The 13,587-nt window shown below is 41.5% G+C and overlaps 2 protein-coding genes across 3 annotated transcripts; one reads left to right on the forward strand and one right to left on the reverse strand.

The window, feature by feature from the left end:
- The first annotated feature begins 2,183 nt into the window (after nt 1-2,183).
- Nucleotides 2,184-3,081, forward strand: il17a/f1 (interleukin 17a/f1). Its single transcript, XM_030122451.1, has 2 exons — nt 2,184-2,373; nt 2,607-3,081. The coding sequence occupies exons 1-2, from the start codon at nt 2,186-2,188 to the stop codon at nt 2,881-2,883; spliced, it is 465 nt and encodes a 154-aa protein (XP_029978311.1). The 5' UTR covers nt 2,184-2,185; the 3' UTR covers nt 2,884-3,081.
- Nucleotides 3,082-7,982: 4,901 nt separating this feature from the next.
- Nucleotides 7,983-13,250, reverse strand: LOC115410636 (stathmin-4-like). 2 transcript variants are annotated; one of them, XM_030122372.1, is made up of 8 exons: nt 13,172-13,250; nt 10,804-10,871; nt 10,610-10,711; nt 9,508-9,713; nt 9,257-9,371; nt 9,162-9,202; nt 9,053-9,070; nt 7,983-8,366 (listed from the first exon to the last, which is right to left on the reverse strand). In XM_030122372.1, the coding sequence occupies exons 1-8, from the start codon at nt 13,216-13,218 to the stop codon at nt 8,358-8,360; spliced, it is 606 nt and encodes a 201-aa protein (XP_029978232.1). In that variant the 5' UTR covers nt 13,219-13,250; the 3' UTR covers nt 7,983-8,357. The 2 variants fall into 2 exon arrangements, with proteins under 2 accessions (XP_029978232.1, XP_029978224.1); XM_030122364.1 differs by having other exon boundaries at nt 9,162-9,371.
- Nucleotides 13,251-13,587: the final 337 nt, after the last annotated feature.

Below are 13,587 nucleotides of genomic sequence, written 5' to 3' on the forward strand. Positions count from 1 at the left end.
AAACGAACTGAGGGGGTTCACTGGGACCGAGGGGATTCAGAGAAGGACTGAGGGGGTCCACTAGGGACCAAGGGGGTCCATGGGGGGACTGGAGGGTTGGGGTTTGAACAGTCAAAGTCCATCCGTCCTTTAAATGTTGAGGTTCTTTTGTGACTGTTTTGTTGACTTGAATAATATCCAGAGTCAATGAGTCTGAGTGTTTTGTGCAGGTTCAGATTGTTGGTGTCATCGATGTCAGATGTTTATCTTGGTGTGACTCACTCCAATACTTATTTACGCTGCGTTGGGGTGCTCGTCATCCTGCAGATCAGTTGACCTCAAAAACTTGCAGGTTCTCGTTCAGATGCTGAGTGTGAAAGTGGGTCAAGCGTCGTCATGAAGTCTGCTCTGTGTGGTTTGACGATCAAACGCCCAGGCACATGTGACATCACAGAGGGGGCGGGTCCATGTGGTCGCACCTGTCAGGATAAAAGTCAGAGGCGAGGTCACGTCTGGCACAGAACCAACAAAGAAGAACCAAAGTCAGACCCGGAAAGAACCCGGACCTCCAGCAGAGCCCAGGGAACCCCCAACTGAAACCCAGGCCCAGACTCCAGCACTGAAGCCGTAGAGATGCCTTCAACCTGCACCGGCCCGGTAAGAACCCAGACCACCGAACCCTTTAAGAGACCCTTTAAGATGAAAAAAGATGAAATATCTGAAGGAAAACAGGTCAGTGTTATGGTTGAACTTCTATAACGTGTGCGTTTGATGAAGATGATCCAAAAAAACAACAGGAAGATTTACTGAGACGGTTCTGAGGGTAAAAAGACAAACAAACACTGTCCTTTTAAATACCACAGAGTACAAGTACTGCATGATGAGTACAAGTACTGCATGATGAGGACAAGTACTGTCAGTATCAGCAGTAAAAGGACTTACTGTAAAATGTTCTTAAATCAAATACATGTTTGTCACATGTTCAGTGAAATGTATTTATTTATGCACCTGCAGAAAAAAGACTATCAGTGCATGAGATAAAGAAAAGTAGAGATAGATAGATAGATAGATAGATAGATAGATAGATAGATAGATAGATAGATAGATAGATAGATAGATAGATAGATAGATAGATAGATAGATATTCGACTTTCTCGACGTTCTTTTCATAAAATTATCTTGACATTTTCTAACTTCATTTTTGTAGTGACAGTGTTTTTATTTTCTTATGTGGCACTAATACAACACCGTAGTTCTATGTGTTTTATTTTATTTTATTTATTTATTGTTTCTTGAAAAGGACTCCCTTATAAAAGAGGTTCTTAATCTCAAATGGATTTGTCCTCGTTAAATAAAGGTTAGATTTAAAAAAAAATTGATTTATGAATGAGTGAATCTATAAAATGACACAAACTGCAGATGATCAAACTCACAAGAATCACATTTTTAGGAAACAAAGTCAACTTTTCCATTGGTTGGTTTTAGACAATTCTATGGTGGCGTGCTAGCGCCACATAAGAAAATAAAATCAATGGTCACTACAAAAACAAAGTTGTAAAATATCGAGATAAAACCAGTAAGTTTATGAGAATAATGTCATAATTTAAAAACAGGTGTAAAAATGTCCTAAGTTCCAGAATACAGTTGAACCCACTGGTTCCATAATGTAGAACTGGAACATTCTGTGAGGTTCTACTTTAATTTGGGGTTTATGCACAAAGGCCAAATACTGAGCCTAGTAGCCCCACCACCAACTCATTAGCATTAGTCGTCTGGTCCAACAGAAGTGAAAGTTGATACTTCATTTGTTGCGTTCGCTGTAACTGGAAACTGTCATCAACAAGGATTAAGGCTTATGATTTAGAAATGAGGACTTTATCGCATTATTGAGAATTTATTTACAAAATATATGACTTCAATCTCATAAAAGTACAACATTATTTTTGTTAAATCATGAGGTTTTTTTTTTTTTTTTTAAACTATGACTTTATTCTCCTATTACTACAGGTTTTATCAGGATCTTGTTCGTCTTTATTTTTGTTGTGATAGTGTTTTTATTTTCTTCGGCAGTGCTATTGTGCCGCCGTACATTCGTACTACTAACCCATGCTGGAGTGAACATCTGAACCTGCATTTGAGATGAACATGTTTATGTCCTGGTCCTCAGACATCCTGGGGCCTAATGATGATGATGATGATGATGATGATGATGGCGGTCGTCTTGGTGACGGACGCGGCGGTGGGGAAATCCGGCGGTCATTCCAAACACAGGAAGCCAGTGGATGGCGGCGCAGCGCTGGAAACGGTTCCGCTGCAGATCGACCCAGACGCTCTGGTTCCGCCCAGAAACCTCCGTCCGCTGCAGAACGCCTCCATCTCACCCTGGACGTACAAGTACGACCACACGGACACGCATGCAGCGGTGGCGGCCTTTAGATGAATAACATTTAGAAATATTTAGGATCTGTTCAAATTAACATATTTTAAGGTTAAAGTGTCCAAAACATCACTGTGCATGAGCTTCATGACTCAGTGGCGCCCCCTAGAACATGTAAAAACTCCTTAAGTTTACCAGGTCCGAGTCATGTGGTCTGATGGTTTACTGTCTCCTGTGTCTCCGCCCACAGCATCTCCCGTGACGACTCCCTGGTCCCGCCCATGCTGTCCGAGGCACGCTGTCTTCTGCGAGGTTGCCTGGACTCAGACGGCAAAGAGGACCTGAGCCTGGAATCCAGACCCATCATGCACCAGGTTCTGTTGCTGCGGCGGGTCAAGGCGGGGCCGGGGCTGGGGGCGGGGTCAGGGGCGGTGGGGGCGGGCCACAACTTCCACTTCAGGCTGGAGTCCCGCCTCATCGCCGTCGGCTGCACCTGTGTCCGACCCACCGTCCAGCAGCAGGACTGAAGACCAGAACCGGGACCAGGACCGGGACCAGGACCTCGGTACCAAAGACAAACAAATATTTATGTTCAGTAGAAAAAGAAAAAACAGGTAGAATGTGACTTAGAGACGGTTTTAATGTAGGGACGTGGTTTTGGATTCAGGTTTTATGACTCAGGTCTGACCTGATTAAGGTTTTATCACAGTTTCTGGACTCGGAACCAGGTCCATGTGCTCCTGTTTTGGTTAATTTACAGACGATCAGACGCACGTTTGTTCCAGGACTCAGATGTGTGTTTTTCCCTTTAACACTCTTATTTCCCATAATCCTTTGTGTCTGTATCTAACTGATGCTGCGTATCTACTTTCTGTTAAAACGTGTTTTTTTGTTTCCATCCACATGTTGAAGTCACTGAAAACCATTATTTCTGTTTTGTAGGATCTGAACGCCTCAGTATGAGACAAAAAAAAAGCATCCACATCATGTGACCTTAGTTTATTCTAACCTCGACCACATGATGGCGCTGTACAGCAGATTTATGTGTGGATTAAAAGTTTTTATTATCAGTAGTAGTAGTAGTAGTAGTAGCAGTAGTAGTAGTGTTGTTATTATTATTATTATTATTATTATTATATTCTTGAAAACAGAGGTGGAGGAATTTCTGTTTCTCTAAATACGTGGGCTTAAGCATTTCATGAGTCTTGTCGTAGGTTGTGGATATTTTCCGTTTTTTCTGGGGGTTTTTCTCCATTGTTGCTGATGACTGTCCACTTTACTGTGGTCTACATGCTGCTCTGAGGCTGAATCTTAACCTAACCCCCAACCTAACTTAACCTATCCTAACCTAACCTACAGGGTGGGGAAGCAAAATTTACAATATTTTGAGGCAGGGATTGAAAGACAGTGTATGACCAATTAGTTTATTGAAAGTCATGACAATTTATTTGCCACAAGAAAATTGACATAATAGAAAATGTTTTTATTCTTTGTGTCCTCCTTCTTTCTCAATAACTGCCTTCACACACTTCCTGAAACTTGCGCAAGTGTTCCTCAAATATTCGGGTGACAACTTCTCCCATTCTTCTTTAATAGTATCTTCCAGACTTTCTCGTAATAGTTTTGCTCATAGTCATTCTCTTCTTTCCATTATAAACAGTCTTTATGGACACTCCAACTATTTTTGAAATCTCCTTTGGTGTGACGAGTGCATTCAGCAAATCACACACTCTTTGACGTTTGCTTTGCTGATTACTCATATGGGCAAAAGTTTCTGAAAAGGTATGGATAATAGTGTTAGGTATGATTATGACATCAATATATGTTTGGTTTCAAAACAATTGACGTAGTGCCTGCTGAGAAAAAACAACTAAATGTTCATTGTAAATTTTGCTTCCCCACCCTGTAACCCCTAACCAAACCTAACCTAACCTAACCTAACCTAACCTAACCAAACCTAACCCCTAACCTAACTTAACCTAACCTAACTTAACTTAACTTAACTTAACTTAACTTAACTTAACTTAACCTAACCTCTAAACTGACCTAACCTAACCTAACCTAACCCCTAACCTAACCTAACCTAATTTAACCTAACCTAAAAAAAACCTAGCCTAACCCCTAAACTAACCTAACCCCTAACCTAACTTAACCTAAAATAACCTAACTTAACCTAACCCCTAACCTGACCTAACCTAACCTAACCTAACCTAACTTAACCTAAAATAACCTAACTTAACTGAACCTAACCTAACCCCTAACCTGACCTAACCTAACCTATCTTAACCTAACCTAACTTAACCTAACCCCTAACCTAACCTAACCTAACTTAACCTAAAATAACCTAACTTAACCAAACCTAACCTAATCCCTAACCTGACCTGACCTAACCTAACGTATCTTAACCTAACTTAACCTAACCTAACCTTACCTGACCGGACCTAACCTATCTTAACCTAATTTAACCTAACCTAACCTAACCTAACTTAACCTAACATAACTTAACTTAACTTAACTTAACCTAACCTAACCTAACCTAACCCTTACCGTCTCTAATTCCTTTTAATTTCTTTCATTCTATATTAATTTCCAAATAGAAAACATAAAAACTACACTCATACTGGAGCTTAATTTAAAGGATTATCAGTGAATATGTTTTATTTATGAGTTTATTTAAATGTTTTATTTAAATGTTCATATTTCAATCGTCTGTATTTATTGGTTTTATTCATGAATGTATTTATAGTTTTTGTCTGAATAAACAGATTCTGAACAGACCAGTTTTTAAAGTGTTCATAATTTTATTTCTGATTTTAAAATATAATGTGATTTCTGTACAACAACAATGTCATCATCATCATCTTTATCATCATCATCATCATCATTATGTTGTCTTTTACACAGACGTTGCCACGGAAACAGACGTGACACACACACACACACACACACACATATACACACACATATTAGTGTCCATAAACTTGGCCTGAACCTCAGCAGCTGGAAGTGAATCGAGACAAAACAAATAAAAACTCAGATGAAACTGATGAAAATAAAAGGAAATAAAATTCATTAAAACGTGACATTAGTGGGAAACTGCAGAGCAGAAGAACAGATGAAAACTGAAGCTCCAACAGCATCTGAAGGAGGAAACGGCACTGAGTGGGGTGTAGACGGCAACTCTGACACTGGGTTTGGGTTAGGGGTTAGGATTAGGGTCAAGGTTAGGGGTCAGGGTTAGGGGTTAGGGTTAGGGTCAAGGTTAGGGGTCAGGATTAGGGGTTAGGATTAGGGTCAAGGTTACAGGTTAGGGGTTAGGGTCAGGGTTAGGGTCAAGGTCAGGGGTTAGGGTCAGGGTTAGGGGTGACACTGTGTTTATCAGATCCAGGCCTTTACTACAGTAGAGTTCAGCCTGTTTTGAATGAACAGAAATGATCATATCTGCAGTAAAACTGTTCCAAAGTAAAAGCCCTGTCGGTGTTTCAGTGTATAGAAATATTTATATTTCTGAGCAGGGCTTTTATTTTGAAAGCACTGATCTGTCACGGACATGTTAACACACCTGCGGTGGCTGAAATGACTTTATGACATGATGATTATCTACTCATTAGTCTCTTTTCCATCGTCCATCTGAACTAAACTGTCCCCATATTTATATTAATGTGTTCCAAACAGAAGTGTGTAATGTTGGTTTTTCCATTCAATCCCAAATGTGCTGATTAGTTTCTTTCTTCTGGTGGATGTCAGTAGAAGTCATTCCATAAAGATGAACCTAAATCTGTGTTGTTTTGAATCTAGAATGCTCGTTCCCCCTCTATCTCCTACTAAATTCTAAAATGATGTGGTTTCCTGGTGTGTCCACACATACCCACACATGTTTGGGTTCAACTCTTCTTCTTCTCTTGTTCTAACATCCATCAACATCTGTTTGTTTTGGTCATGTGACTCTAGTTGGACTCAAAGGTCTTTCCATTACAGATTTGTGTCATATACTAATCTAACTACGGAAAAACACCTCTAACAACAACTATTCAGAGAAAAACTAGAGTTTGGGTCAAACTGTGGTTTTTCCATTAAACACATTTATATGAACAGTTTAATTCAGTTAATTAGAGGGAAAATGGAAAAGAGACTAATGACTAATTAACTTCAGCTGTTTTCCTGACTTTGATGAAACTGTGAAAACATACGCTAGGAGAGGAACCTGAACATTCCAAGTTTGTACCAAATTAAACCTGTTTTGAACAGAGAAGTTCTGTAGTTTGATGAACCGAAGGTCAAAGGAAGTTCAGAGTCAGATGGTGTGACAGATTCTGCAGCTTCAGGATGTTCAGATGAAACTGACACTGATACCGGTTCAGCCTGATACTGGTTCAGTCTGATACCGGTTCAGCCTGGTACCAGTTCAGCCCGGTACCCGTTCAGCCTGTTACTGGTTCAGCCCGATACTGGTTCAGGCTGATACCGGTTCAGTCTGGTACCAGTTCAGCCCGGTACCCGTTCAGCCTGTTACCGGTTCAGCCCGATACTGGTTCAGGCTGATACCGGTTCAGGCTGGTATCTGCTCAGCCCGACACCAGTTCAGCCTGGTACCAGTTCAGGCCAGTGCCGGTTCAGTCTGATACCAGTTCAGCCCAATACAGGTTCAGGCTGATACCAGTTCAGACTGGTACCAGTTCAGCTCGATACCGGTTCAGCCTGGTACCAGTTCAGCCCGATACCGGCTCAGCCTGGTACCAGTTCAGCTCGATACCGGCTCAGCCCAGTACCGGTTCAGTCTGATACCAGTTCAGTCTGATACTGGTTCAGGCTGATACTGTTTCAGGTTGATACTAGTTCAGGCTGATGCCAGTTCAGCCCGGTACCAGTCCAGTCTCACCCTAACCCTGTTTCCATCCAAATTGTCTGCATCAACATGAACGTGAATAACCCAGGTTCAAGTGGTTTGATCCAAAGTTCTATAGTATCGGTACTGACCCCTGTGGAACACCACCTTAGACCAGGGTCAGGGAGGAGGTGTCAGTCTTGTTATTGACCCTGTTTATATCCACGATAAAAATCAGATCACTATCTGATTATTACTGATCCTGTAAACAGTCTAATCTGATCTGTTTGATCAGATAACAGCAGTAATCTGATTACATCCAATCAGATTACAACAGCTGGGTTAGCCCCAGTCCTCCATGTCTTCATGTAAACAGGTTCATCTGGTTTATTTAGTTCAGTTCCATCTGAACATGTGGAAAAAGTAGGAAATGACAGAAAACAGAAGAATGGAGACGACAACAACAGGAAGATGGATTCTACGAATGAACACACAAACAAACAAATGAATGAACGAACGAACAAACAAACAAACCCACGAACGAACAAACAAACAAACTTTGACAGAAATATGATAATGGACTGAAACGATTGAACCAGGGTTTACGGATGATCCTATTTCTGAAGGGACAGTAAACGCATCACAACTGATTCTTATAATGATCTGATTATTGACAGTTATTGTATCGTCATGGAAACAGGGTCAGTGACTCTGAACTGGTTTTACAGTTGATGTCATGATGTCAGTGTCCAGCAGGTGGAGCTCAGCCAGTTTAGCAAGGAGTGGTGTTTCCATTCTGGATCTGGATCTGAACCTGGACCTGGATCTGGATTTGGATCTGGAAGTCCAGATGGTGGTTTTCCTCCAGGATGATGGTGTGACATGTCTTTGGTGGTTCTGATCTCAGTCCTCAGCATCTTCACACACACATACATGGACACGTTGGCACTGTTGGCATGGCAACAAAGCACAGTAAACCCCTGTTCCCCATTGGATGATGAGTCCTTCAGGTACAGAGCTGGTCCTCCATAGAGTCCATCTCATTCAGAGTCCCGGTGGAGGACATCCACGGCTCCACCTCTTCCAGGCCTCGACCCAGTCTGAGCAGAACTGGCTCTCAGCTCAGCCTCCAAAATGGCTTCCAAAGAAAGTTCAGCTTGTGTTGTGATCAGGCCATCAGGACACCTGGAAGAGGATGGGCAGGACAGACAGACGTCAGAGGACGCTGAAGCTCTGCCACCCCCAGTCATCAGTATTAGTATTTATGTTCCCTTTGAGTCAGGTTGACTCAAACATAACATACTGGACTACAACTCCCAGGATGCACTTCAGTAACTAACATGTGATCCTAGACCTTTAGCTCCACCTGTTCCTACTAAGTTTCAGAAACAATGGAATAGATGTAAAAGATGGAACAAGAACAAACAGGAAATGACTCTTTGTAAAAACAGAAGGAGGCCTCTTCTGGTCACAGCAGCTGAGGCTCATGGGTAATGTAGTATCTAGAGCAGGGGTATCAAACTCAGATCCTCAAGGGCCGGTATCCTGCATGTTTTAGATGTTTCCCTCTTCCAACACACCTGATTCAAATGATCAGCCTATCATCCAACTCTGCAGAAGCCTGATAACGACCGTCAGGTGTGCTGGAAGAGGGAAACATCTAAAACATGCAAGATACCGGCCCTCGAGGACCAGAGTTTGACACCTGTGATCTAGAGTCTCTATAATTTCAACTGACCCAGTTCTTATAGGCTTTGTTAGTTTTCTTTTTTTACAGGTGTTTCCATGGTCTGGGCCTGAATCTGCAGGATCCATCTATACAAGGTCTGTCTGTTCAGTACATCTACCCACAATGCCCCTCTTCTCCTTACCTCCATGCTGGTCTTGTCCTGAAAAACACAAACACAAGACAACCTCATTTAGACCTTCATCCAACAGAACCGGGTCAGAGGAGATGGACCTGACAGCGGAACCACTCACCTCCTCCTGTGAGGTGTTCAGGTGCATCCGCTCCTGCGAGGTGTTCAGGTGCATCCGCCCCTGTGAGGCGTTCAGGTGCATCCACTCCTGTGAGGCGTTCAGGTGCATCTGCCGCTGCTCCTGACGCTCTTTGGTCAAAGCTTTCTGGGCGACTTCGCGTTCATGTTCCCTCCTCTCAGCCAGGTGTTTCAGTAGCTCCGCCTCCTGACACTAAAAGGACACACAGAGTCAGCTCCTTCGCTAAGCCCCGCCCCTTCACTCACTGTTGCTACGGTTACTTTCACACATGTCACATCAACCTATCACAAAGCACTGAGGTGGATGCAGTGGGAGGAGCTGACGTTACCTTCCTCCTCTCGTGGGCGGCGTCCAGTTTCTTCTGGATCTCCTCCAGGGATGGTTTCTGCCGGGGGGGGGTGGTCGCCTTCAGCTCAGGGGCGCCGTCGAAGGTTGGCGGCTTCAGGATGACCTCAAAGGCCTGACCGCTTGCCCTCTTACTCAGCTCAATCACCTCCATGTCACGGATGCTACACAGGTTCAGGTCGACCACACCTGCAGTAGCGAGGGGGCGGAGCATAGAGCAGCATTTAGTGGGCAGAGTCACACCACGTCACAGATTTATCAATATTCCAATCAATATGAGTATAAATAAAAATGGAAAGTATGAGATGGAAACTAGTTGCTGAGTCTCCCTGGAGTTTGTCTGAGGAAAACTTAAAACTACTGAAGAAAATTAATGATCTGAGTTGAAGTTTATTGGTCATTGATGATTGATCATATGAAATGTGCAAAATTAAAAACTTCAAGTAGAATTTTTTTTTTTTTTTTTTAATTTTGTCTTTTTATTTTTGAATATGAATTAAAAACCAAAATTGTTTGATGCAAAACCAGCATCTCCTCAGTGTTTCTAAGCCAAAGTCTCAGAGTTAAAATCTGTTTTTTATTCTTTTATTATTGTTCAGATGTAAAACTACAATAAAACATTTAAAAAATCAGCAGAATTTCATTAACATTAACAGACTTTTCAAATGCAAAACAGTGAAAATAAAACTAAATACAGCCTTTTAACGTGTGTTTTATTGAAAATGTGAGTAATAATAAAAAACATCAACTAGAGGTCATTTATTCTATTCTATTCTATTCTATTCTCTTCTATTCTATTCTATTCTATTCTATTGTGTTCTGTTGTGTTCTGTTCTATTCTGTTCTGTTCTATTCTATTTTGTTCTGTTCTGTTCTCACATTGACCACATGTATCTGCGCACATGTTCAGTTTTTGTCAGTGGAATAGTTTAAGTCTGAAAAACACATTTTCCGTGCCAGCTTGTTCCATTTTAACAGTTAAAGGCTGAGGTGGGTGTGGTCTTTGGGTTGAGGCTGAGGTGGGTGTGGTCTTTGGGTTGGGGCTGAGGTGGGTGTGGTCTTTGGGTTGTGGCTGATGTTCGGACCTTCCTTGTTGTCGTCGTCGTGGTCGTGGTCCTGATGCTGACGGAGGATGCAGGAGCAGAACAGAGACACCAGGGGGAGCTCCCGCACCTTCTGTGTGTACGCTGTCAAAAATAACCACAGAAGAACACATGAGTCCAGTCAACACAGAGGAGTGTGGAGTCAGAGGAAGGACAGGATGAAGGCAGAGGTTTACCTGTCAGAGTCATTGTAGCGCTGCCGTCCACGGGTGATGAAGACACTGTGGTGAGGTAGAGTCTGCTCCTGCTCCACAAAACAACAACAACAACAGAGGACTTTAGAAGGACAAAGAAAAACCTGCAGAACAAACACTGAGACATGAACTGGATCCAGTTGATAGTCTGGGTTCACTTTGGGGTGTAGTTATAGACAGAGCCGCTTATTTCACTGAGAGATCTGTCTATGCCCTGGAGAGATCTGACTGTAGATTTACACATAGATACAAATATACACACATCTAGAGAAGATTTACACGTCAAATACAACTATCAACCATTTATACAAACCACACAAATACTGAGAAAAACAGGGGGAAAAAACTGTCAAACTGAACAAAAACACACCAGTAGAATTCTCCAAAGCAGCATTAGTATTAATATATACAAGTACTTACAGAATTCACCACTAAAACACTGATACAACACTGATTAAACCCAGATTAAACCCAGAATAAACCAAGATAAAATCCAGACAAACCCAGACTAAACCTAGATAAAACCCAGATTAAACCCATATTAAACCTAGATAAAACCCAGACTAAACCTAGATAAAACCCAGATTAAACCCAGATTAAACCAAGACTAAACCCATATTAAACCCAGATTAAACCCAGACTAAACCCAGATCAAACCCAGACTAAACCCAGATTAAACCCAGATTAAACCCAGATTAAACCAAGATAAAACCCTGATTAAACTCAGATAAAACCCAGATAAAACCAAGATTAAACCCAGATTAAACCCAGATAAAAACTAGATTAAACCCAGATTACATCCAGATAAAACCCAGACTAAACCTAGATAAAACCCAGATTAAACCCAGACTAAACCCTGGTTAAACCCAGACTAAACCCAGAAAAAACCCAGATTAAACCCAGACTAAACCCAGATTAAACCCAGATAAAATCCAGATAAATCAGAGATTAAACCCAGATAAAACCTAGATTAAACCCAGATTGAGCCCAGATTAAACCCAGATAAAACCCAGATTAAACCCATCCAAACCTTCTGTTCTAAACTGTGTCACCACAGACACACTGGTCTTCAAAGGGTTAAACTAGGATGTGATTATTCAGATGTATTATTATTATTATTATTATTATTATTATTATTATTATTATTATTATTATTATTATTATTATTTTTATTTTTTTTTTATTTCACTCTTAGTTTGATGAATCTAACGTGAGCTTCAGTCAGTCAGAGTCAGAGTAAAGATGTGGTTCTGATCCAAAGTTCAGATGTTACTCATCAGACACTTTTCTATTTTCTATCACAGATGAGTCACCGACACAAACAGAACCGACTGCACACCACGCTCTATTACCCAGAATCCAACAGTGAGCACAAACTGGTCCAACAGCAGAACCAGAACTAGAACCCATCAAACTAGTCCAACAGCAGAACCAGAACCAGAACCCAGGGTCTGGTCCAAATGTCCCGGTTCAGTCCAAACACAACCAGGGCTTCCACATCAAACACCAGCAGCACAGAAACCGTTTATTTACATTGATTTACATTTATATAGATTTATTAAAGACAAAAACAGACAGAAGGAAAGACAAACCACAGACAGACAAACTCCAAACATCCATCAAAGAACAACAACGGTCCTTAAACGCATCTCAGAGCCCAAACCCATTCATTCAAACAGCACGAGTCTGTAAAAAAACACAAAAAATTAAAAAATAAAAAAAATACAACTGAAGCACAAAATCAATGCAAATGCAAAGGTGGAAACTTTGTGTGTGTGCGTGCATGCGTATGCGTGCGTGCATCTGTGTGTGCAGAATCTGAACGATGATGTCATCGTTAGCGGTGACAGTGAATGCAACACATTCTGCAGAGAACAGAGTAGAAGAGAGGAGAACAGAATAGAACAGAGGAGAACAGAATAGAACAGAGGAGAACAGAATAGAACAGAGGAGAACAAAATAGAACAGAATAGAACAGAGGAGAATAGAATAGAACAGAGGAGAACAGAATAGAACAGAGAACAGAATAGAACAGAGGAGAACAGAGGAGAACATGAAGCATCAACCACAGAAGTGACTGAGATGAAACAGACATGGAAACGAAACGAAAAAAAGACTGAAATACAGACAAACAAACAAACAAAACAAAAACAGATGAAGTGTCAAAGACATGAAAGAGAAGAAACAGAAGAAAGAGACGAGTGAAAGACAAGTGGGTCCAGAGGAGATGCAGCAAATAATGAACAAACTACAACAGATTAAGAAAAGAAACCACGAGAGATTGAAGGGATGTGTGCATGTGCATGTGCGTGTGTGTGTGCATGCCTGCATGCGTGTGTGAATCCCTCACCTGCAGCCGTGGATCTGTCTCTGCTCAGACTGAAGCTGCAGCAGCATCAGCACCAGACACTATCAGAGCATGACATCACCACGCAGCGCTCCCATTGGCCCACACACAGGCCTGCTCTGATTGGTGCAGAGGACCAGAGGAGGGGGAGGGGGAGAAGGAGGAGGAGGAGGAGGAGGAGGAGAAGGAGGAGGAGGGGTGACCTCACTGCTTTAAACTCCTCAGTAACATCTCACACATTCTACTCTGTAAAAAATTAATATCTTTCAGATGAACTGACTTGAATTTAAAATATTTATGTGAAAGATCTTTTTTTTTTACATTTATTTACTTATTTAGACTCAATCTTGTTCATATTTTTTAAAATTGTTCCAACACTTTTCATCCTGATCTACCCAACTGACATATTATAACTAATT

The sequence above is a fragment of the Sphaeramia orbicularis genome, chromosome 3, assembly GCF_902148855.1.
Source record: "Sphaeramia orbicularis chromosome 3, fSphaOr1.1, whole genome shotgun sequence".
Lineage (NCBI taxonomy): Eukaryota > Metazoa > Chordata > Actinopteri > Kurtiformes > Apogonidae > Sphaeramia > Sphaeramia orbicularis.

What these genes read in the sequence shown, in the direction of transcription:
- LOC115410636 (XM_030122364.1), bottom strand. Translation starts at nt 13,218, where the DNA reads ATGCTGCTGCAGCTTCAGTCTGAGCAGAGACAGATCCACGGCTGCAG. An exon ending in AGACAGATCCACGGCTGCAG is followed by an intron (nt 10,872 to 13,171) that starts GTGAGGGATTCA and finishes TTTGTGGAGCAG; the next exon opens with GAGCAGACTCTACCTCACCA. An exon ending in CGACGACGACAACAAGGAAG is followed by an intron (nt 9,714 to 10,609) that starts GTCCGAACATCA and finishes TCGCTACTGCAG; the next exon opens with GTGTGGTCGACCTGAACCTG.
- il17a/f1 (XM_030122451.1), top strand. Translation starts at nt 2,186, where the DNA reads ATGATGGCGGTCGTCTTGGTGACGGACGCGGCGGTGGGGAAATCCGGC. An exon ending in ATCTCACCCTGGACGTACAA is followed by an intron (nt 2,374 to 2,606) that starts GTACGACCACAC and finishes CTCCGCCCACAG; the next exon opens with CATCTCCCGTGACGACTCCC.